The sequence below is a fragment of the Chenopodium album genome, chromosome 10 (genome assembly GCF_948465745.1).
Source record: "Chenopodium album chromosome 10, dcCheAlbu1.1, whole genome shotgun sequence".
In the NCBI taxonomy this organism is placed as follows: Eukaryota; Viridiplantae; Streptophyta; class Magnoliopsida; order Caryophyllales; family Amaranthaceae; genus Chenopodium; species Chenopodium album.
This window is the reverse complement of record NC_137843.1, coordinates 60343286-60368709: the sequence shown is the minus strand read 5'-3', so window position 1 is coordinate 60368709 and position 25424 is coordinate 60343286. Positions and strand designations below refer to the sequence as shown.

The 25424-nt window shown below is 35.0% G+C and overlaps 3 protein-coding genes across 4 annotated transcripts; 2 read left to right on the top strand and 1 right to left on the bottom strand.

Moving 5' to 3' along the window:
- The first annotated feature begins 2508 nt into the window (after positions 1-2508).
- LOC145564415 (uncharacterized) lies at positions 2509-9973 on the top strand. Of its 2 annotated transcripts, none has more exons than XM_081624720.1 (10): positions 2509-2755; positions 4907-5134; positions 5450-5586; positions 5783-5830; positions 5921-5974; positions 6413-6517; positions 6669-6875; positions 7024-7109; positions 7242-8254; positions 9297-9973. In XM_081624720.1, exons 2-10 carry the CDS (start codon positions 4954-4956, stop codon positions 9554-9556), a joined length of 2091 nt encoding a protein of 696 aa, XP_081480846.1. In that variant the 5' UTR covers positions 2509-2755; positions 4907-4953; the 3' UTR covers positions 9557-9973. The 2 variants fall into 2 exon arrangements, with proteins under 2 accessions (XP_081480846.1, XP_081480847.1); XM_081624721.1 differs by lacking the exon at positions 2509-2755 and adding an exon at positions 3643-3824.
- A 748-nt stretch (positions 9974-10721) lies between these two features.
- Positions 10722-11282, top strand: LOC145565615 (uncharacterized). The gene has a single exon (XM_081625559.1). The coding sequence runs from the start codon at positions 10722-10724 to the stop codon at positions 11280-11282; it is 561 nt and encodes a 186-aa protein (XP_081481685.1).
- Positions 11283-15524: 4242 nt separating this feature from the next.
- LOC145562789 (SKP1-like protein 21) lies at positions 15525-25424 on the bottom strand. Its single transcript, XM_081623186.1, has 10 exons — positions 25227-25424; positions 23439-23705; positions 22360-22581; positions 22016-22207; positions 21822-21932; positions 21117-21192; positions 17328-17425; positions 17066-17244; positions 16037-16170; positions 15525-15945 (listed from the first exon to the last, which is right to left on the bottom strand). The coding sequence occupies exons 2-10, from the start codon at positions 23472-23474 to the stop codon at positions 15929-15931; spliced, it is 1065 nt and encodes a 354-aa protein (XP_081479312.1). The 5' UTR covers positions 23475-23705; positions 25227-25424; the 3' UTR covers positions 15525-15928.

Here is a 25424-nt window from a genome sequence, read left to right as displayed (position 1 = left end):
CCTTAACTCACAATAAAATTCTTTCCGAAAAAAAAAAAAAAACTCACAATTAAGTCTAATATTCACCCAATTCATTTTGTCCATCATGTACTCTGTAAAAATTATACATAATGAAATTTATAGTTGAGTGATTGAGTCTTAGCAAAATTCGTATTGAAATATATTTTTCAAGTATAGAATTGTTTCCGGTGTTTTTGGGATTTCCTTGGATATTGGTCACGCTCTTCAGGCAACGAGACTCGGATACCTGCAAAATGAACGAATATTCCTTTACCGGAATATTCGCCTCCGACGATCAAGTTACAGATCTAAAACGGAAAGGCTAGAGAGAGAAAGTAGAGAGAAGTTGGAGTTGTTCTATGCTCTTTTTTATGTAACGTCGTAATCCCCCCCTCCCGTCATAAATGGTTGGGTATTTATAGGGGTGGGAGCTTGTGCCCCTTTGGGGTTTGTGCCCTAAACTTCCGTGACGTGATTGGCTGCGCAATCAGGCGATGCCACGTGTAATATGGGGGCGCCGTTTTGCGGCTTGCATGAAGATCTCTCGAGATTTGGGTTATGATGTAATAAGGCCTTTTTAATGCTGATTTTCAGGGGCTTTTTATCCCTTGGACACGCGTCATCTTCCCATAGCGACACGTGTCACCCTTTGATTGGGCCACGTGTCACTACGGGATTGGTCCACGTACATGGGGTATTTTTACCTTAAACAAGAATCTTTATAATTATAAATATAAGGATCAAAATTATGCTTTGCAAACGTGCTAAGTTAGAATGGAACCGTTAATAAAAATAAAAAAGAAACTTTAATATCAATATATTTATTAAAACCATGCAAAACATGCAATTCTGCCATGTGTCACTACTTTTGCCATTTGGTATATAATGTGGCGTCATGTCATATCAGTCCATTAATGATCATTATTATTTCCTTAAAAATAAATTGATATCATTGATATTTGAACCCATGACCTTATGTTTATTATGATTCAAGTTTTACCACTATTCTATAGACACGTTTTATATCAATAATGTTATATTAAAAGAGTTAATTATGCTCATAAATTTCAAAATTAATAAAATATATAGATTTTATACACGTTATTTAACAACAATTTATAATAACAAATGTGATCTCATCTCTTTCATTTGCTCATTCATACAACTCTATAGTTATTTGAAATATGTAACCCGAAAATATGTTGCACTTTTTATGCTAATTTTTTTTCCCACATATATGTCAATTTTAAAGAGTTCTTATAACAATTTAAGAACAAAATAAACTAATGATATCTAGGATACGCAATATTAGATGATGAATTTTAATGTTCAATTATGTTTGGAAAATAAATAAATTAATAGTACAAGTAATATTATAAAAATAATTAATAAATTTCAAAAATAAAGTATAACTAATCTATTTTAATACTCCCTCCGTCCCCTTTTAATAGTCACTTATGTCATTTTTGGTATCCCAAAATGTTAGTCACATTTGTTTTTTTCAAGTACCATTAATATTATTTTTTACCAAAATTTTCTCCCATTTGCAAAAATATTTGTGCAAATTTAAATTTCCCATGTAAATTTTATTTTCCCATATACTTTAATTACTTTCTCTTTCTACTTTTTTGCATACCCAATGTAAATTTACTTTTTCAATATACTTTTGCTACTTATTTATGTTTATTAATTCCCGTGATTCTCTACCAAAAGTGACTATCAAAAGGGTACGAAGAGAGTATTTCACTTAATTATTATTAAAATCTAATTTAAATAATTCATAATGATCCGGGACATCGCCCGGGTTAAAAACTAGTTTACTCGTAAAAAGTTACAATAGTAAATCATCACAAAAGTATATATTAGTGATGCATTAATTTCACTCAAATTCGAATGTGTAATTGCCTAAACTATGAGATATTGACCAAAGTAAATTCAAGATCAATAACATGTGTTGTTCACGATTGAAAAGGAAAATATTATAGCTTTAACTAAATACAGAATATTAATACTACCAATTAATACGTAATTTTATAATCAATTATTAAACATGTTTACTTTTAAAGTTGTATTAATACACGTACTTACTTAAGACTTTAGATAATCTATCTATATCGGTTTGAACACAAAACCTCATTAAATAAATACCAACTTATTACCATCCAGGCTATAAGCTAATGTTGTTCTATCTATGGCTCTATGCACATAAATATATAAATACATATTAGAAATAAAAGCAAAGTTATTCAAAACTATTTATTATTGTTATTGTAATATTATAATTTTCGACGATAAAAAAATTCTTTCAATCTCTTTAATAATAATAATGATAAAAATACTCAAAGTAACAACGAGCCAAACACTAGTTTCAAATCAAATACTCTATGAGAAAAATAAAATGAGACTCGTATTTCTCTTTGTAATTTTCCTTGAAAAAGATTGGAGATCATTCTATTATTAAAGGCTTAAACCAAATTTAAAACAAAAAAAAAAGGGTTAAAATAAAATTAAAAGAGAAAATAAAAAACACAAGGAGAGATTTACCAAAGGTGGCATTTCCCTTGCTCTTCTTCTTCTCTCTCACCGTCTCTAAGCTTTCGCCGACCATCTTTCTTCACGTTCGTGCCCTTTTTCTTCCAGAAACTTCTCTCGTTTTCTCTCTCCTCTCCAACCCTGAAAAGCGCAGGCCATTCTCTATCGATCGACGCTTCTGATTCTCTCTCCTTTGAATCATAAAGTGTCAACTCATCACTGGGTACGTCACACTTTTTTTCAAACTATTCTGCTATAATTTTTTGATAAATGATTATGATTTCATTATTCATTGTTGTATTTTATGCCTTCCCAGATCATTTGACGCCTGAAACTTTGTAAAGTTGTTTGAATTTGATCTGATTTTTCTGGGGTTTTGGAATTTTGGTGATCTGCACCCTTTTGTTTTGAGGGGTTGTAGTTGGTATTTTGATTTCTTAGGGTTTTTTTGTTGATTTGGGATCATCGTGGATCCAATGTAGATTGTGGGTATCGTAGGTTTTTGCTTAATTTGATTTTAGCTCATTAATTTTGGGTGTTTTTGATGGGTTTTGTATTCTGATTTTCCCTGTACATTTAATTCATTTTGTGAGCTATTAAGTGCAATTGCTTGATTTGATTCGTATTCTTGTTATTAAAGAGTGGTCTTTTTTGTTGTTTGTTTTAGGTTTTTTGGTGAATATTTATGTACATTGTGCTGTATGTTGTTGGCAAATTTGTATTGTGTGGAATTTTTGAGACATTGTTGTTTGAATAGTTTTCGATTACTTTTGCATATATGGAATACATTGCTTGATTGCCCGGACTAGTGAAGTATGTTTGGTTGAGCAGTCATGGTTTAGTACCTTGCCTTGTGTTGAAGATCTCAAACAATTATTAGAAATGGCGGAAAACACCCTCTTGTCTGGTGGTGATCAGGTTGATTGGAAAGTCTTTACTTTGTAGTTGTTTTGAACATTTATTTGTTCTGCCATTTCCGCTCTCGTCTCATTGAAAAGCTATGCAGTGTACTCAAAGCTTTCAAGGATTAATATAAGCCTTAAATTATTTGGAAATGCAGTTTTTGAGAATGAATATGGTCTCGGCTTTAATCAGGAAGGAATTTGGAAATCACTTGTCTAGGAACCAATAGAATGGGTAATATACATGAGCTTCTTTACCATGAGAAATTTAAGCTATGTTATCAGTATGCTGAAATGATTTTAGCTCTTCTGTTATAAGAGGATGCCAAGGGAAAAAAAGCTGATTTCAACAAGGAAAGATGATGAATTAAAGAGATGTTTTACATCAAGGTTAGTACGTAGCTCTTTTCCATGTGAGTTATCAACACGTTATTGGCTCCTGAAAATGGAGCATAAGAAATTAAGCAGCCATATAGCTGTCCTAAAGTTTGGCTTCTATCTATGGGTTGCTACCAAAATGTGATATTGTGAAGTCCCAAGGAATTTTCTATCCAGCAAAAGTAGCTATATCTTTTGTTCCTTTCTATTTTGTTATCATCTCACTAAATGATGGCCGCTTGGCATGTCTATCGTCTTGGAGGGTTGGAGACCTGCAGTTCAAAATATTTGGAGTAAACTTCTGATTGTCTTCTCTACAGTTTACGCTAGAACGCTACAGGTGGCTTTGATATTTTGGTGCTAGTGAAGTCCATATCTGTAACCTGTTTTCACTGCTCACAAATTAGGTTTAGCCTAGATACCCGTTAATTGCAGAATTTTAGAAATTGGGCTCAGATCAATTTGTATGCTCATTTAATGGAAAGATATCTGATATCTGGAGATTTTGGCAGCAATGGGCTTTCTTAATCTTAGCTCGTTAAAGATATGGAAACGGTGATTATGACAAAGACATTTGGGAGAAATAATAACTTGTGGTTAAATAATTCTTCAATGCTTTTGTCACTGGCTCACATCTGTCTGGTCCTTTGACCGTTAGAGCATAAATGTACTCGATTTATTTCCTTCTTACGTTATTCTGTAGAAGGAGAAAAGCGAATGTTTTTTCTTTATTGCGCCGAATCATGTTTGACCTTTGACTATCTTATGTTGATATACTTGATTACTTGCATATTATAGGGACTTGCCATTCATTCAGTAGAGTGAAGACACTTATTTCTTTTCATGTACTTTTTATGTTTACTCCTAGTCCTGTGATATCTTTATTTTTCATCAATGAGTTTTTTGACCAAAAGAAAAATTATTGGTGAATTTAGAGCTTTGAACAAGCATGTCTAATATTCTGATGAAGTCGTGTGTACAATACTTCAATTTATTTGTCTACTTTATGTCAGATGACTTTGATTCAATTGTTGAGGTCTTACCTGCATTCCATAGATCCATACTATTGTTATTAAAGAAATTTTTTAATGCAGAACATTATCCTAAGGTTGCAACCGTTACAGTAGCACTTGGAAGATAAATGCCACTTCCACAGATCAAGGCCGCTGGTGCAGCAGATGCAATGAAGATGGAAGATGGAAATGACTCTTTAGACACGTTCATTAGACAAGCAATAGGGAAAGAGCCTTTTCTTTCTTTCTCCAGGGCAAATGACAGTCCAGTTCAGTGGATTCAGTTACTTCATGCCTTGGATCAACAAGGTACTAGCAATTTTCTAGTGGTCTAGATTGTAATAGGATAGAATTGAAGGAGAAGTTCTAGAGCATGTCTTCGTTACAAGTCTCTCATACATCTGAGGTTACTAGTTCAAAAGAATCTTTTCTCTATGTTAAATGAGGTTGACACAATAAAGATGCAAAGAATGCTTTACAATTTTCTGGGTCCATGCTAAGGCCTATGGCGAGTCTGAAAATGTGTACGTTTCTAACAGGTCTGTAGTCAGAGGCTAGGATAATGGTGTGATTTGTGTAGTAGTGCTTTTTTCTGAATTTTTCCTTCTGTATCTTTCTTGGCAGATTTGCCCGGGTGGCCTTTGTTATCTCCATTGAAGGTTCAAATGCAGAAATGTGATAAATGTTCTCGTGAATTTTGTTCAACTATCAATTACCGAAGGCATATGCGCCTCCATAGGAGGAATTTGAACATTGATAAGGTATCCTTTCTTACATATACCTTTTGTCACTTAGCTGAAGCTGTGTTATACGGAAGTCACAAAATGGTTGCTAAATTATTCTCATTAGAAAAACGAATCTGTTAAACCTCATTGTTGCCCAATTTTTTTTTTATTTTTTTATTTTAGCTTTGGTTAGTACCCTCTACCTTGGCTTATGTTTATGCACATTCTACAGGATTCAACTATGAAAAACAGGGGCCTGTTGCAAGCTTTTTGGGATAAGGTACGTAATTTTTTATTTTTTGTGTCACCTCTAGGTCATTTCTGTTGGAAGCTCTATTTAAATCTGTAATTTCTGGTTCTTTTGACGCAGCTTTGTCCAGAAGAAGCCATGGAGGTTATCTCATTTGATGACGTTTCTCTTGAGGTAAGAACTTTGTCTGGGATCATGGTTGGATTCACAAGTTTGTGGCTGCTTTAATATTACTTTGTAGTTAATGATCATAGGGTTTATTGGTTTTTTGCACTATTTAGCAGTTATCTGCAGCAGTGGTTTACTCCTAACCTTTTCAAAGTCCATAATATATTAAAATTAACATGCTAGGTTCAAGAGTTACTTTCGAATTACTTTCATGTACATAATCTCATAGCTGGAGCTTATTGGTTTGGAAATGTGATATAGAAACAAGAGAGTATAGGCATATCACATATGAGTTTAGAATTAATAATAGCAGGCACTTGAATTTTCATACTATCTCTTCTATTTGTAAATTTTTTAATATTATTATCTCCACTTTGACATTTACTTAGCATGTTTGGAACACCTGAATTATACACTAATTATCTTTTTCATTGATCTCTCTAGGGAGTTAGTGGGTGCTCGATTGTGAAGGCATTGACATCATTTATTCGGAAACCTGGATTCACTTCTCTTCCACAGAGTTATGTAAGATCTGGGTCTGCACTCCTGGTAAGAAACTAGTTGTATTTCTGATTATATTTTGACCACTAGCTGCTGCTGTTCTCTCTTGTTTTTTGTCTCCAATCAAAACCTTTTTCTGTTATATCTAGCTTGTTAACAGGATAATCTTAGCTTTAACACTGATTATTAATAATCGCAGGACCTTGTCCAGGGTAGACCTTTCAGGTTCCCGATATTGTCACAGGAGCTGTTTAGTATTTTAGATGATGCAAGCGAGAAAACCTTTTTATGTGCTGGCACAGCTACATCATTACAGAAGTATGTGTTTGACGGTGAGGCTGGGAAGATTGGGCTTGAGATGAGGAACTTGGTTGCTTGTACCAGTTTCCTTGTTGAGCAGAAAGTGGTACAGACTTGACTGATTCTTCAGATTTGTGATGTTTTCTTTACAAGCATTTTTCCTAAAGTGTCCCTTTTTCATGATTTGTGTTTGGATATTTCATCCGATCTACTATTTTGCAATTTGCAAATGTTTATTATCTGTTCATGAGCAGGTCAAGGCATGCCTTGCTGATAAGGATGCTGAAGCTTTAAGGTACCAGAAATTGCTTGTGGAGGAAGAAGAAGCTGCTCAAAAGAGGTATCTTGCTGTCATTATGTTTTTGCGACTTTCTTGACTTTCACTAAATTGATATATACACTATCTCAACATTGTGTGTGTGTGTAGACTGAGCCCTTTTTAACTGATATGCCTTGGTATAAATTGTTACAGACAAGCTGCTCTTTTGGAAAAGAAAAGACAGAAGAAAATTAGGCAGAAGGAGCAAAGGGCAAAGGAGCAAGCCATTGCGGAAATAGATGATATTCCAGAAGAAAGTTCCCCTTCTCCGCCAACATCTAGCCCTGTTAACACCCCTGACTCTATTCTAGATGTTCCAGAAATTCTTCACAACTTAACTTTATCTTCTGAGCCTGTTCAAATAATGAATGTGGAAGCAGATAGCACCAAAATTCAAGAATATGAATATGCAGATTTTGATACTTCCCAAAATGTTTATCCTGATTTGGTTACTTACCACAATGTTGAGCATAGAACATCACATCGAAATGGCCGAAGGTACACAGTTAACTCTCGTTGGCAAGTACAAAAATTGCAGAGAACACCTAATGGCTACCATACCAGTCACAACAATCAGGCATCAAAGCTTGGACCCATGCAAAAGCATGCTTCTTCCAGGGATTCCCGTTCTGCTGCCACCAGTGGCATTAAAGTGTGGACCCCAAAACCAAAATCAGACACTGATGAAGAGGGTTGCAAGCATAGGTTACAGATTGAAGCACCAAATCCACCTGGCCAGGATAAAAAGCATGAAGTTCTAATTGGTTCAATATCTGTCACACTTGGAAATTGTAATAACCCGCAACATGATGAAGATCTTGTTCGAAATTTAGAAAGCAGTGCCTTGGAGGTCTCTACACCAAACGTAAATGGTATTGATGAGAAGCCTATGAAAAATGAGGCAATTCAGGGTACTGCAATCCGTTCAACTGTCATGGGGAGACAAGTTAGTCGACATGATAAGGGGGGCCAGCTCCCCATCCAAAATGGCGGTAGTGCTTGTGAACTTGGTAGCATCCCTTGCAATGACTGTAATGAGGTCCAGCAGACATGTGAAGCAGAGACTTACTCGAATTGCCGTGAAGACAATTATGCTTCTGTTGAAGGTGGACTTGAGAGAGGCTCAAGGTTTTCCAGCCATGTGGCAGAAGCTTTTCTTGCAAAAAGTATGTTTTCAAATGCCCATCTCTCTCTCTCTCTCTCTCTCTCTCTCTCTCTCTCTCTCTCTCTCTCTCTCTCTCTCTCTCTCTCTCTCTTAACATCTCAGTTGTTGAATACTAGCTGTTTAGCTATATGTAGAGGACTTTGTGCTTTGCTTTATAGCCTTGCATGCTCTTCCTAACTTCTTTTGTAGATATAAGGGAATGTGTTTTTGTTAATGACACCAGTTAGGGTGCTTTATAGCCTTGCATGAGCTGATGTGATGTATTGGAATAGATGCTAGTAGTGATATGTCATTAAGATTTAGTAATATGTTAATTGTTTTACTATTTTTGACTCTCGATGTTTCACTGTAGGGTTTGATGTATATATATCTGGGCTAAAAGTTGGTAAGGCATAGCATGTGATGGATGATATAATTCTGAATTTTCTTAAAAATTAGATATGGGTAATCTGTGGAGAGGGAGAATAGTTTAGATTTGCACCCTAAGGGTATATTGGGGAAAGGAATAGGTTCATATTTTCCAGAGAATAATGGGAAAAACATTTTTAGAATTGTGAAAATAAATAATAATACTCCCTGTCACTTTTCCATGGTTACGTATTCGATTTTGGTGTTTCGTTTTCAAGGTTACATATCTAAACTTTCCTAAAATAGAATACTAATTTTATACATCTACCCCCATATTTTTCACACTCCTAATACACTCACCCTCATATTACCTACTTCAAAGGCAAGTATTCTCATTTACCAAAATATTTGCTTATTTATTTCCATTTACTAAAATATTTACTTACTCCCAAAGTATATATTTCCATTTACCTACTCCCAAAACAAATATTCTCATTTTTCATTCTCCCAAAGTTTGTTTCTTAATACCCGCGTAAAAAACCAAACATAACCGTAGAAAAGTGACAGAGGGAGTAATAAAGTGACATGTAATTTTTTGAGGTATTTAAAAGGTCTGAGTGTAAAGCGCATATCTACTCATAAATTAGTGTACAAATGGTCTTTTGTTAACATGTTTTGCACCAAAACTCATCTAGGGTGGAAGGAGGCTATTGCATCAAACCATGTGAAGCTAGTCTTACTTCCTGAAGCTAGACCTCCTGAAGGCCCTGATGTGCAGAATGAAAACAAAGGCTCGTCCAGGTTGGAACATCGTCGCATCCTTCATAGTGCAGAGAACCGTTTGGAGAATTACACAAACCTTGAACATTCAGTGGCTGTCAAGTCAAAAACCAGAGCTAAGGCAGAGAAGGGCAATAAGGTGAAATACATTCCAAAACAAAAAAGTGCTTATTGAAATTCTGGGGATTCATAGGTGGTATAGCGTATGTGCAGTTTTCATTTACTATATCTTACATTCTTAGCAGAGGTTCCAGTTTTAACAGCGGTCTTCTGTCCGAAAATTTTTGGGGAAGTGATTATTTAGTAGCAATCTAGTTTCTTTTCTGGTTTCAGGATGCAGTAACCTCTATTTTTGCCTTCAATAGGTTAGATTATTTTCTCATGTAATAAACTGGGGTTTTTACAAGTGATGTTGCAGATTTTACCCTCTGGCATTTTGTTGGCATTTTATAGTTTTGCTTCTCTAATCTTTAAATTGCGAAAGTGTATAGCTTCCGAAGTTCAAGATGATAAGTTTAGATAGTACTAGTTAGGACTTAGGAGACTTAGGATCTGACCAATTGATGTCACAGAAAAATTTGTGCTTCTATCATTCTTTCCTGTTATTCCTATGGTTTAATGATATGATATCTATGCTGCATCTCTACAGATTAAGAGAGTAAAATGTATGTATTGTTCATTTGTGCAGTGTTAAGTCTTCTTGAAAACAAACCCTCAGTCAAAATGGCTTATTTTTATCAAAGAGGGTGAATGTGTATTATTTTAGTCACAGGGATACTAGTATAATACTTGGAGTAGCTTGTTCTTACTCAACGTTTATGGTAGCATTCCTAGCATATATGACATGTTATAAGATCTGGCATTACATTACGCTGCACATTTCTGATCTGGCATTACGCCACGCTTCACATTTCTGATCTGGCATTACGTTATGCTGCACATTTCTTTTTTACATGCCAAGAAGTTGTTTGTTTGTAAAATACTCTGATTTGTGCTAGTTTATAGTCGTACCTAATGAATTAATGAGCACAGTATACGTTAAGTAGAAATAATTTTCAATATTATATCAAGCAAATTGCATATTCAATTTAAGCATCCTGCACATAAAATACGTAATTTTTTTAGACAGCAAGGATAGGTATTAAAATTATTTCTCTAGGGTGCAATGGAGGATGTATGTTACTTCTAAAATACTTCAGTAAGCTTGTATTCATTGCGTACAAAAGAGTTTGCTACCTTATAAATATTGTATGTCAACCCTTTGCAAATGAAACTTGACCTTAGTCTTCAAAAATTTTAAGATCAAAATCAGAATAATTTTCGCGTCTCATATTATTGAGATGTCGAAAATCACCCTTAGGCCATACCAGCTATCCGACGTCGATGATTTTATGCAATGGGGTTGTAACTCAGAAGTGCTTGAATACATCCTATTGCAGTTTTGGATAAAAGTGAACTCTTCAAGGGAAGAAGTTGTAAGCTACTTCAAAGAAGTGGTCATTAACCATCCATGGTACCAAGCCATCTGCTTGGATGGCCGTCCCATTGGCTACATAGTACTCGAAATACAAGCTGGTAAGTTTGGCGTTGATAGGGGTAGAGCTCAACTATCCTATGCTTTAGGCCGTGAGCATTGGGGCCGAGGCATCACCCCTATTGCATTGAGAATGGCTCTCTCTTCTGCTTTCCAGAAGCTTACTAATCTTGTTAGGATTCAAGCTTTTGTTGATCTCGAAAACAAGGCTTCTGAAAGGGTGCTCCAAAAGGTTGGTTTTTCTAAGGAAGGTATTTTACGACAGTATGCTGTGGTAGTAGATGGGGAAGGTATAGATCTTATTATCTATAGCATTATATCCACTGATCCAATACTTAAACTGAAACCAGCTCTCTATACACTATAATTTTATGATGTATATCGTAGTTGTGTTTCTTGTATTACTACTGTATTCATCAAGCTTGTTTGATGGACGGGTTGTATAATATCGTATTCTCTTTATTAACAGTTTAACATCCTAAACATGTTAATTTAAGTTATGCAAATGAAAATAAAATCTTAGTAATTCAACCCAGCGATTCAGATTTCAATTTTTATGGACACAATAATTTAAAATAACTCAATTTTGAAAGTGTCATTTTCTAGCAAGTCTCGCATTCAATCATTACCCACCTATAATTGAGTTGGTCACTTTAATAAATATTAAAGTGTCAACCTTTGCAAATTGAAATTGATCTCAAATATATTATTACGACTTAGGGTGATTAACATTGACCTTCAAGAATCGAAAATGAATGTATAAACACAAAGTTGTTACGGTTTCAAAGATTAGGCCTCTTCAATTCTATAATTGCACAAAAATTTGAGATCAAAATCCAAAAAATATTTTATCTCATATGTTTGAGATGTCAAAAACCACCCTTAGGCCATACCAACTATCTGATGTGCATGATTTTATGCAATGGGCTTGTAACTCAGAAGTGTTAAAAAACATCCTATTGCAATTTTTGATAAAAGTCAACTCTTCAAGGGAAGAAGTTGTAAGCTATTTCAAAACAAGTGGTTAATAACCATCCATGGTACCAAGCCATCTGCCTGGATGGCCGAGCCATTGGCTACGTCGTACTCGAAACACAAGGTGGTAAGTATGGCATTGATAGGGGTAGAGCTCAACTATCCTATATGCTTTAGGCCGCGATTATTGGGGTCAAGGCATCACCCCTACTGCATTGCAAGGTAGGTGTCCTAAGACAGTATGTTGTATTAGCTGATGGGAGTGTTTAGATATTAGTATGTATAGTATCTTATTCATCGATCCAATGCTTAATTGAAAGTTACTAAAGCTTGATCTAGTGAAAAGGTTTGCATCTCACAAATCATGAAGTTGTGAGATCGGATCAAACTTCACCAGAAGCCCTACACTTTGGGATGAGGATTTCCATACCCTTTTCCCTCGCTTTCAAACAAGTGAAGGACCTTATATGTTGTTTGATGGATACGTTGTGTTGATGTTTTTTCAAAGTTTGTATTTAAGTAAGATTTATAAAATTTTCTTGTTATTTGAAAAGTTCTTACTATGTGAGTTGGGTTAAATGTGGACAACTTTAACAATTTATTAATCACGTATGTGTCTACTCTTTTTTTAATACGTACTATATTCAAAGGATTTAGTATCAATTAGACAATTACTAGAGTTAACCTCACTACTCGTACGTGTTATACAACTCTATTACAACTTATTAGGAACTCATGCACGCCACAACGAGTTTCTACCTAAGCACTCCATAGCAACTTTTAAGATCCCAAATTTCCAATAATAACAAGTTAAAAACACTTTTATGTTAAAAAGACAACATGAATTCCTCTTTGTCAGCTACATCTTGTGTTCCTTTGCTATTCATTTGTTTTATCTCTTGTGTTTTTCAAGGATAATGATTATTTTGTTAAGCTTTTTCAAGGGAATACAATTGTGAAAATTCCAGGCATTTACTTAGGAAAAGTCCTAAGGAAAATTCCTGCTTGGTTCCTACGCCTAAGCAGGAATTTTCATAAGTGTTGTTATTTTCCTAAGTTAGTTGTATTAATTTTTCAAGGGAATACAATTGTGAAAATTCCAGGCATTTACTTGGGAAAAGTCCTAAGGAAAATTCCTGCTTGGTTCCTACGCCTAAGCAGGAATTTTCATAAGTGTTGTTATTTTCCTAAGTTAGTTGTATTATATATTCAAGTACTAATCTTTGATGAATGAATGAGATACTAGATTGAGGTGAATTTATCAAAAACTCATATTTTTGAAATGTCAAAAATCACTCTTAGGCCATACCAACTATCCGATGTTGATGATTTTATGCAATGGGCTTGTAACTCAGAAGTGCTTGAATACATCCTATTGCAACTTTGGATAAAACCCAACTCTTCAAGGGAAGAAGTTGTAAGCTATTTCAAACAAGTGGTCGTCAACCATCCATGCTACCAAGCCATCTGCTTGGATGGCCGTCCCATTGGCTTCGTCGCACTCGAATTGCAAGCTGGTAAATATGACTTTGAAAGGGGTAGGGCTGACCTATCCTATGCTATAGGCCGCGAATATTGGGGCCAAGGCATCTCCCCTACTGCATTAAGAATGGCTCTCTCTTCTGCTTTTCATAAGTTTACTTATCTTGTTAGGATTCAAGCTCTTGTTGGTTCCGGAAACAAGGCGTCTGAGAGGGTGCTCCAAAAGGTGGGTTTCACCAAGGAAGGTGTCCTAAGACATTATGCTGTATTAGATGATGGGGAGTGTTTAGATGTTAGTATATATAGTATCTTATCTACTGATCCAATACTTAATTGAAAGCTAAAAAAGCTTGATCTAGTGAAAAGGTTTACATCTCACAATCATGAGGTTGTGGGATCAAATCTCACTACACTTTAGAGTGGGGATTCTTAATGCCTTTTCCTCCGATTTTAAAGGGCCTTATACTTTATATGATACTCATGTCGTGTTGATGTATTTTCTTTAGTACTGTAAGTTCGTAACAAAAGTTTATATTCAAGTAATAAGGTTTATAAAAATTTCTTGTTTAGTGATTGATTTATGTGTGTTTTATGTTATGTTTTGAAAACTTCTATGTGGATAGGCCTAGATGTGGACAACCTCGATCAATTTGTTATTCACATATATGTCGACTCTTTTTAACCGTACGAAATTTACAAGATCTAGTTTCAATTACTAATGTTAACCTCACTACTCGTACATATTTACTAGTTTACAACTCTGTTACAACTTATTAGGAACTCGGACCACGACCATGTTCCTACCAAAGTAGCCACTTTTAAGATCCCAAATTGGCAAATTCTCCTAAAAAATACTCCGTACTTGTTGTTTGTAATAAGACAACATGAATTCCTCATTGTATACCACGTCTTGTGTTCTTCTATCCACACAACAATCCTCTTTCCTCACCACCTGTCTTTCCTCTCTTACTCTCATCCTTTTACAACCCAGAAAACTCTAAACTCCATCATTTCTTCATCCCAAAAAAACCTCTCAGAATTTCACATCTTTTTCTTCATCTTAATAATGTCTGGTGGAGTTGGTCCAACTTGTGATATAACCTTCCCAAAAGAAGAACAAACCCTTGAAACACCCCCAAATTTAACATCAAAAAACCCCAAAAAAACTGGCAAAATTTTCTTCTTAACTTTACGCCAGTTAAACTGTTTAGTCATTATGATTGTATTAGCAGCTAGTGGTGTATGGTTAGTCTTGAAGATTTTGGTGTTTTTTTTTTCTCTGCTATTTACATTTTCTTTCTCTCCAAATTTGCCTTCCCTACTCAAATATTTACCACCCAACAAAAACCCGTTTTCGACCCGAATAGCAAGATTCTTGGGTTATACATCCTCTTCGCCGCGGTTATCGGGTTGTTTTTACCCATATTGTATATTTCACATGGTATATTAGAGGGTGATAAAGAAGGGATCAAAGCAGCAGCTGCTCATGTTTTTTTACTAGCAAGTCAGGTTTTTATGGAAGGTGTTTCGGTTTCGGATCGGTTTTCGTTGCCTATTCGGGTTTTTATACCCGTATTTTTCAACTCGTGTAGGTTGATCACTCTGAAAAAGTGGCTTATGGAGGAGATGATGAAGGGTGGTGAAGGTGGAAATGGTGGGTCTTATGCTAGGTTGTGGGTTGGAAGAGCTCTTGCTGTTGCTAATGTTACATTGTGGTCTTATAATTTGTTTGGGTTTTTGTTGCCTGTTTATCTTCCTAGATCATTTAAGAAATATTACTCTGGTAATGGTTCAACTACTACTTCCAAGGAGGAGTGAGTGAGACATGTCAAAAACTAACTCGACTCGAAATTTGGCGGGTTGAACTCAGCCAGTTTGTGATCAACCCTTTCAATGTGGTATATGTAATGTGTTGTATAGTTTTTGCAAGCTGATAATTTTATGTGTAGTTTTATGCAAATTTTAGCTATTCAAACTTTGATCTCACTCATTCCAAAAGATAATAAACTTGGAATGAAATTATCACTTTAAGGTGCATATTAAAGATACTTTATTGACAAATTTTATAGCTAAATACAGTAGTATATTTCTATATTAAGATGGCTAACTTTTTTCCGATTCTCAAGAATATATGTAAAGACAATTGTACAAATAAAAATCTAAAAATTGAAAGATAGATTTACAGTCGATTTTCTGGTATGTGTTAAAACATTTGCTAGTTCAAACGGATACAGAAAGCATTGCATTCAACAAGAAACTCACGATCTTGTATAAAAAAAAAAAAAAAAAAAAATAGAAGGGACACTTAAAATCCAGGGGAAAAATGTGCAAAGAACAAATCTATGAGCCTATGGTGTAACTGAAGGTATACAAATGTTCAGAACCAAGTTATTTCCCAACCTCAACAATATACAAATTTTTGCAACTAATAGCCTAACCGCCCATTTTCCATCGCTTAAGCATGCCAAATACAGCGTGCAAGATATAAATATATGCACACGCTTAGGACGAACAGCTAACCCACAGAGAGGGAGCTCAGCCTCCCTCATGTCATTATTATCTTTGTTGTAAACCTGGTTACATAGATGAACTGTTTCAGCCAGAAGCCCAGAAAGGACACGTCAAGACACAATCATATCCCTCAAAAATACTACAACGGCTAACCTGTATATCTTTGTGTAGAGCCATTGCCACTTGCAGATATGGGGGTAAGTCGTTTTCCTCGGCCCAAAGAAAGAATCTCTTGCATTCTTTCAGGCCAATCTGAATTTAATCTCCGAGCAAAGTCCTCTACCTCCCTATCGTAAAAGTGTACACAAGAAATAAGATCAAGTCATTGTGTTTGAAAAGTAAACTATCATGAATGAATACTTCTACATGAAAATGTTTGAGTAGCATTTGATGCAGATTATTCTGCTGGAGCAATACACATCTGCACATCTAAAATTTGAAACAACAGTGAGATGCCCCAGCAACTCAATTTCCTTTTCCAGTTCAGGGTCCTATTCTTTCTCCTTAATTCATCTGACCGTACCCGACTGCTGCTAATTTATCTGGGCTCATCAAGAAAACTTATCTAAAAACACATAAAATGTAATTTGAAGAAAACAGGACCCAACTTATCCTCAGAACTTCAGTTGTAACTTGTAAAGTTGTATGTCATAATGTTAATGTTTGTTGTTTTTTCTTAGAAGAAGTATGTATCATCGAAAACATGTTTCTTTCTAACATGTTTTAGAAAATGTTATAGTTCTTTCTAGCATTCAGAAAATCATACTACTTCAACAATTTTTTAAAGAAATCATAGAAATTTTGATGGCTGGATGTTCCTTTTGAGGCCAATCAGGGAATCCTATCATCTTGTTTGACCACTAAAATCAATGGTAGAATTAATCCAAAGGTTGATGGAAGAATTTGCACAATTGCATGTAATAAAATGTTGCTGGAAGAATTTATTTGTGGTTGAATAATACTGGATAATTTCCCAGGTAATAGGATGTTCCCAGCAAAACCCCTTAAACAATTTTTATTTTATTTAATTTTTTTTTTAAAGAAAAAGGATTTTAGTTTTACCCAAAAACTTCTGTTTACTTAGGTCAATAGAATCATATTCTGATATTTTGTATAGCACAATGAGTGTAGCATTTAAGTAAAAAAGTTGGTCATGGATGCATGCCAAAAATTCCCACAAACCTGTCAAGTTCTTCCTTCATTGCTGGATCCAGCTCATCATCAATATCTGCCTCATCAAATTCAAGCTTAGGTGAAAAAGAGCTCAAAGGATCCAACGATTCCGAACTAGGACCAGAATCCAACACCATTCCATCATTAGCTTTGCCATTTTCATAAATATGGGATATACCATTAGCCACCTGATTATCACAAGCAAACAAGTATATGTTGGTATGAGTATAGGATGGATAGATTTGAGTAGAAGAAAAGGGAGGTCAGTAACCTTGTGGTCTCCATTTTCACTGTTTGAGGACACTTTAGAGTGTGTTTTCTTCCGACGATTTTTCTTTTTGCTTTTATTAGTTTTAGTTCCTTTTGAATCTGAGAGGCAAAACCCAAATAAAGATTGTTGACTAAAGTTAAATCAAGGTGAGCTCAGAAGACATTATTACAAAACCCAAAACATAACACACATTCTAAATTCCAGAATTTATCAAACTGCAGGTACATCTTAATGGAGGAGCTTCATAAGAATCATAACCAATGTAATCTGCAAAATTAGACCAACAATATGGCATAGTAATTACGACAATATAAACTTTGAAATAGACATTTTCTTTACTCTTAGGATATACTAAAGGAGGGGTGGAGGGAAGAAGATAGCAAAGGAGGCTCAAATCCAGATTTGATCCAGCAATTGAAAAGCTCTATTATATTTTACAATGTCACCAGTTAGAGAGGTGAAAAAAGAAAAATATAATCTACTTATCATGGAGAACAGAAATCTATCTTGAGAAGGTGACAACATAAGGATGTCAATAGGGCAGTCAGATGCTAATGTTACTCTCCCCATCCCCACCTTAAATTTTCATCCCCATCTCCACCCCGCAAGGTGCAAAACTAAATCCATACCCGCCCCATTACCCATTTGGTATCCAACCTTTTCTAATACCCACATTAGACATTACCCACTTCAACACCTATTTTATCTGCTCTTATGTTCACCTTGCATGTCAAATAAGTTCTAATTTCAACACAAACATTTACTAAACCTAAAAACATAATAGCTTAATAAAATTCAATGGTATTGACCAAAATAATATACTTGTTTTTACTCCATAATATTTTTGAAAAGTATTGTTTTTAACATGAAATAATAATAAATCTAAAAATTTATAATTCGGAGTGGGAAAGTATGGAGCAGGGCGGGTACATCCTAGATCCCAACCCGCCCCACGACCCATAGCGGGTACATTTTCTATCCCATCTCTACTTACCTGGCGGGCGCACGCCAAGTCTCACCCCATTGACATCCCTAGTTACAAGACCGTTAAACCTTGGTTTTCAAGACAAATTTTTTTATTGAAGATGTTATTATAGCACAAAATATATGAAGAAGTGATAAAAAAAAATCAGCTAGAAAAACCTTATGGAGGGTACCGGGCAATAGTTGGAATGATTTCCTACTGACGGGAAGAAAGTTAAGTTCAAAATTTAGTAGAAAAGCTATCAAGTCAAGCCCCAAATAAAGTAAAAGATAGCCACAAATCCTAGATAGAATTGACACTTTAAACAAGTGATACATTAACACATGTACACATTATAGCTCTCAAAATCTACATTCATTTGCTAATTTTTTTCAAGTGCCCCGATTTTTGGGCACATATGCCAATACAAAACTTCAACTTGTGATAGATTTAATTATCAGGTATGAATTATGATAAACTTGATATTTGGAAACCATATAGTGAGACGATTCTGATAAGACTTCACGTCCCCACATGACTATTTATTTCTTATGCCAAATTGAAGGTAAAGTGGCCTTGCTGCCACAATCCACTGAGATTTAGCCCTATGTCACTTCGATTCATCCCCCCCCCCCAACCCTATTCCCTAAAACCACCTATAGTTTGGAAAACGAGGTTATCGGTGCATCTTATATGCTTAAAAATGCTAAGTACGGGATTGAGACAAGTCACAAAGCCTAAGTGTTGGGGTGTTGGATGGTGCAAGGGGGCTTGTGGCATGTGCAACATGTGCACCCAAGGACAAAGCATACAAACAAATAGTTTTGTCATTTGAAGGTATGTCGTCTTTACCTTAAGACATGATGATTAAGGATGAATGATATGATTCCGAACACTATTCAGGACTCCAAAGGCCCTTTGAGAAACCCGTGGAAGTACCTAGATGAATAATCTTGGCGGGTGAAAAAATGATGTATGGAAGCCAAATTTGAAGGCTATAACACACGAAATCGAAGCAATTTAGGAGGTGTCGGGACCCGGTGTCAAAAATTCAAGGAATTCTATGGGACGCATCCCAGGGTCATACAATGTTATTTCGACCCATATAAGACCATTAGTCGGCTACATAAAGGCCTCGTGAAAGCTTATAGCCCATACAAGAGGTATGTATGAAAAACGGGTAAATTGGATGCTCTAAGGCAAATTGGATGGTTCCACCCACCCAATTGGACTCCCGGAGGGTATTAGGCTCTATAGGAAGCTTCTAGGCAATTTTTGTTTCCAGGTAAAAAAAAGTCGAAAATTTGGAAAATTGAAGGCTATAATTCACGCTTTTTGGGCAATTTTGGAGGTTTCAGGACCCGGTGTCAGAAAGTCTCGAGATATTAGGAGATGCATCCTGAGGTCATATAATGTCATTTGGAACCATATATGATCATTATATACTGTCATAAATGTCCGTGGTAGGCTTGAGTTTGTGAAATCGATGCAAGTTGTAAACGGATAAATTGACATATTAAAGACATATTGGATGGTTTTACCTACCCAAATAGACTCTCGGGGTGTTTAAGGGTCCATGGGAAGCATCTCGGAAAATTATTTTTCCGGGTCAGAAAAAGTGAAAAATTGTGAAATCATCACCTAGCAGTGGAGTACACAAATAGTGCAAAAAGTCAAACTAGGACGCTTAAAATAAAAAAATGGAGGGAGTAGTAAACAAGAGTTGCTTAGTGTAGTAGTGTTACTTCTTCCAGTACGTGCTATACAATCTAAATTCTAAATTCCAACCCCACACACTAAAACTAAGCAAGGGTAAATTACAAGAATAAATGTATTCCTACCACTTTTGGGAAACAAGATTTGTAGTGCTATGTATGACCAATGATAAAACTTCATAATTAAAGTCCTGATTAGCTTTCAAGCAAAGGCCAAATCACATGCAATATTACAATTTTGAATTGATTATCTCCCATAAGAGAAAAAAACAACCCTACAAAGACAAAATCTTTGGGCATTTGAGAAGTTAACACTTTGTTTGGATTGAAGGAAATGGAGGGAAAGGAAGAGAAGGGAAATGGAGGGATGAATTATCTTTCATTTGAATAACACATGAGGAAGGAAGGTAATTAGAGGGGAGAGAAATAGAAGGATTAAATTGTAAGAAATTGATGAAAACCCATCATTCTTCCCTCCCCCTCTCCCTGCTTCCCTTCTTTTTCCTTCCCCTTTCTCTACCCAAATACACTATAAAATCCAAAAATTGCTCCTCGATCCACATAAATACTAAATCTGCCCACTAATCATAACAAAGTCTCATGCATTAGCAAGTGTCATCAGAAGTATAAGGCCCTGTTCATTTCAACAAATCTTTACTGAACTAATGTTACTTTTCTTGATTAAAAATGATTGTCACTAATAAACTGATTATTACTGATTTAATAGTGTATACATGGTATGGTTTTAATGTATATATAATGACTGAATATTTTATTACTATTTAATATAACATTACTGCATATATTCTATTTCATTACAGTAGTAATACATTTTCATAGTACTAAACTGACAAAGTTTATCAAATGAGGTATTGAGAAAACAGCCAAATTTTATTGTACGCGTACTCAAACAAAAAGAATATGTTCAAGCAAACCTCTTTTACACATAAAATCACCTAGACGGGTTGGATAGACTCTTGCTCGTCCGTTCAAGAAGAACAAGGCTCTCTCAGTTACCCAATTAAATGCAACCCTCATCCCCCGCCAAAAGAAACATAAGATACTAATGCTCTTCTACAACTATAAATAAACATAAGTTTCAATATTTACCGTTCTCTCCACCATTTATAAATGACAAAAGATCATCAACAGAGCGTTTATCAACATGCTCTTCTTCAACTTCAATCTGAAATACATGACAAAACACACAAAAGATATTAATGCTCAGCATGTCGAAACTGAAATTATTATCAGACATTAAGATACACATGTCATAATGCAAATTTATAAAACAAGATTCTGATCATTAATTAAAGGTGGTGACCCATGCAGCCAAATTTTGGTACTGATGAGCATCCATATTGCCATTTGTATGTAACAATTACCAGTATGCCCTGGAGCCTAGTGAAATAGAATTGTCCCACCAGGCATGATAAACATGAATCAACCCCAATAATGCTGAGGAAGCTGTAAACAAGTACGAACACTACGAAGTATTATCTTATACAAAATTAGATACATAGTCTCCACATTTCAAATGGTTTTCAAGAAAAAGCAGTGTAACGAATTAGAGATGATGGTATTATAATATTAGATTGCAGTAAATCTGAAACCCCAGTCTAATCCCGATGAAATTGTGTACCCCATATAGGCAGGAGCAAGTGAGAGACCATAGGTGTATTACACTATTGCATCCCTTAAATCAAAATTTTAATATCATGGCTCCTAAATCCAGCTTCCTTAACCATAGCTAGTACTTTGAAAATCATAAATAGAGTAGAAAAATAAAGACACGGACACTACAGTAGCAAACACCTTCTTCTGTTCTCTTTCTTTCAATTCCTTCCTCTTTCTAGCATACAATCGATTCAGCAGTCGAATGCGGGGATCATCAGTAACATTTTTTAAAGGCTCCAACTTCTCTTCCTGTGATACACAATCAACTTTATGTCAACACGAAGTGAGCCACATGATGAATACATATTTGTCTTGCTACCAACAAAATTAACCTCTGTAAGATCATCAGGTAAATTGAATATCTCACGTATCTCCTCTGGAGTCTTTCCTTCTATTATTCGCGCAAGTGTGCGGCTTGTAAGATCAACCAAAGGTTTTAATTGAAGGCTATCAGCAGCAGATGTTAACTCGCATAATTTTTTGGTATCTAATCTGATAAACCTATCATCAAATGCCTTCCGCTCCTAAAATAAACAAAGAAGGGAAGAAAATGAGTCATATAGCCTCTAGTACAAGACATAAGATGTTCTTCATGCCTGATCATTAAAATTTAATGAAACAAACAAAATGAAATCTACTTAGCAACTTAACACGATATTCTTCCACAATAAAGCACCTTAATAGAGTGGCCAGGCACTTGATGAAATCGACAATAATCCAGGATTAAACCCAGGGTTGCTGGATTAACCCGTTCTGGAAGTACAATAGCATTTAATTTGGAGGACCCCATGCCTTTTTGAAGTATTTCTCGGCATATAACGGGGCAAAACATAGCAACTTCTTCCTCAACTTGCTGAATTGATCCATCAGCAGTCTGTAACCAAACATAAGACTTCATCTGCATGAATGAAATCACAAATCAGATCCTAGGGATGACTAAAGTGTGTCACAATATATGTTTTCTTCCGTCAATTTCTAAAGCCACAGTAGAAATATAAATAATCAAGGTATGTCTTCCATTAATTTAGAAATGGGAAGAATAAAAGTTGTTTTAAAATCATCAACTATATTATTAAAATCACAAACCAATTGTAATTTAGAAAAAGACCTTAAGAGTAAAGGACCTACAAGTTATACTATAAAATAGCCCATCTTTTGGCAAGCAAATGATGATATTGACAAGGCAGGCCCTTAGCCAGTGCATCACAAAGGGCCGAAATTTGATTGGGGCCTCAATCAGTAGAAAAATATAAATAATATATATACTGCAATTAATAGACACGTATACTAAATGTGGCAAAATAATTTTAGTGCTTTCAGATACGAAGTACATACCAAAAATCTGCAGTTCAAATTCTCATTGATTACCTTATTTTTCCCATTTTTTTGAAAAAGCAATTAATGCCTATTATCCCTATTCCACAACCATTAATAAAATTCCTTATACATTTCATTTTTAGACATAGTCCATAACTAATGCCTTTATATTTCATTTTTGGTGATTACAACATTAATATAATTTGTTCTTTGGGTGGGGATAAATCAAGGGGTTTGTTTTAATTATTTTTTTTTTTAGAAAAAAAATATAAAAATAAGCTGGGAGTATAAAAGCTTATTTTTGCAAAGCAATGATGAGTTTAGAATTTCTACATCTTTTAAATGGTAATTTGAATGGAAGGCCAAGTTTTATACTCCTTATTTGCACACGGCCTCTGAAAAGGTTAGGATGCCCTACAAACAAGTTATTGAACATACCTCTGATTTTACCACTGCCATTGCTCCTTCTGGCATTAGACTATACCCTTACGTGTAGCTTGATGATGAAAATAGTCTCTAATTCTTGTGAGAAGAAATTTAGAAAAGCAATCACCAATTTGAAATATAGTTGCCTTTATTCCCCTTCACACAACGAACTTTATTATGGTTATAAAAGTCTTAATTCCTTGTTCACAACTTTCATCCACTATGTCACCCAGCCTTGAACAAGGAAAGGATGTGACCATGACACCTGACACAGTACTCCTGCAAATGAGACAAGCAGGACATCAATATCAAGGTTTAGTAAGCTGGCGAATCCATGTACATAGGTCATTCGATGGAAAAACAAAAGAAACACATGCATTGGATATGTTCTTTTCATTTTACTTTCAAATAACTTCTGAAGTTCCGATATACCTTTAGTTTATGGCTTATTAACTAGTTTATTTTACAAGTTGGTACCTTTAGTTAGTAGCAAGTGACAAAGCTATCCTCATTCAGAGCTCCTAAACCTAGTTGTTTTGAAGACTTGTGTAGAAGTATACTAAGATATTTTTATTAATCAACAAAATTTTCAGAAAAACTGATATTTTTTGGTGTAGTAAAGAATATTATGCACACCACTTAATTCCCTCATGGCCATATCAAGCACAACAGCCATATATTAACAGCCACATTTGGTCACCTATTTTCAGCCTAAAAAAAACCCTATATTTACACCTTCAAAGTTCTTAAAATTGCCAAAATATAATACCAATAAAAAATAATCCTTTTCTTTACTGTCACCTAATAGCAACATACATTTGATTATATTGTAGATAAATATTTAAGAATTACTTCAAATTACAGCAATCCAAACTATATTAAAAGAAGGTTTCATCTGGCCCTGTCATCACGTAAATAATTAAGAACTATTTCTGACTACAGCAAATTGAACAATCTAAAAAGGGTTCCATATTGCCCTGTCTTCCAGTATGCACAAGCCCCTAGATTTATCATCTTGTGAAGCTAAGTTCCACAACCACAAACAAAAAATTCCGATATTTGATAAGACAATGCTTTAATCTAATCATATTTTAAAACGAGTTATGTTTCAAAAGCTCCTTCGCGTGGACACACAATCCTGCTTGCATCCTACGAATCTTCATTTCGGTATGCGACTACACCTTCTAGTTTTAAGTTTTCGGCAAGTTTCAGATTTTCAGCAAACAGAGGCATATCGCATGAAAAATATGTTATTTTCATATTATGTTCACATTTAATGCCAATAAAAAAGCTACAACAATTCTTTAATCAATTCAAAATCACACCCAAAAATCCATTTCACTTAAAGCAACGGATAGCAACAGTCTCAAGAGTAAACCCAATACCATTTTCATCAACCGAACAATCGACGATTACTAATTCAACTACCATACATCTCAATCAACTAAATGAATCAAAATTCAACACTATAAAACACTAAATTAATAACATTTACAAAAAATCGAGAAAAACAGCTCAATTCACTTAAAAACAGTCTCAACAATAACATCAACACATTGAATACAAATTCATTTTATCAATTGAACAACCAAACACTTCAAAATGGCATTTTTAAATTGATTATAAAAATAAAAATAAAAAGCAATAAAAAGCTCAAATTGGCGTAAATTTGCAAATTAATCAAGAAAAAGATAACCCAGATACCATTAAACTAAGCTAATTAGTAAATTAAAAGCAAATTATGTTGATTAAGCAATCAAATTGCGAGTAATTAGAGAAGAGGAAAACGGTAGAAATGACCTTGAGATGAGAAATGGGAGAAGAAGTCCGGCGAGAAGCATACGCCGGCGGCGAAGAAATGGAGGAAATGACAGCGGCGAAGATGAGGTGGAGTTGGTGGCAAAGAGAGAGTGTGGGGAGGAGAGAGAAAGAGATCGAAGAAGAAATGAGGGATAGCAAATTTGGGGAAGAATTTCAGAGGCTGAACAACTACTGGGT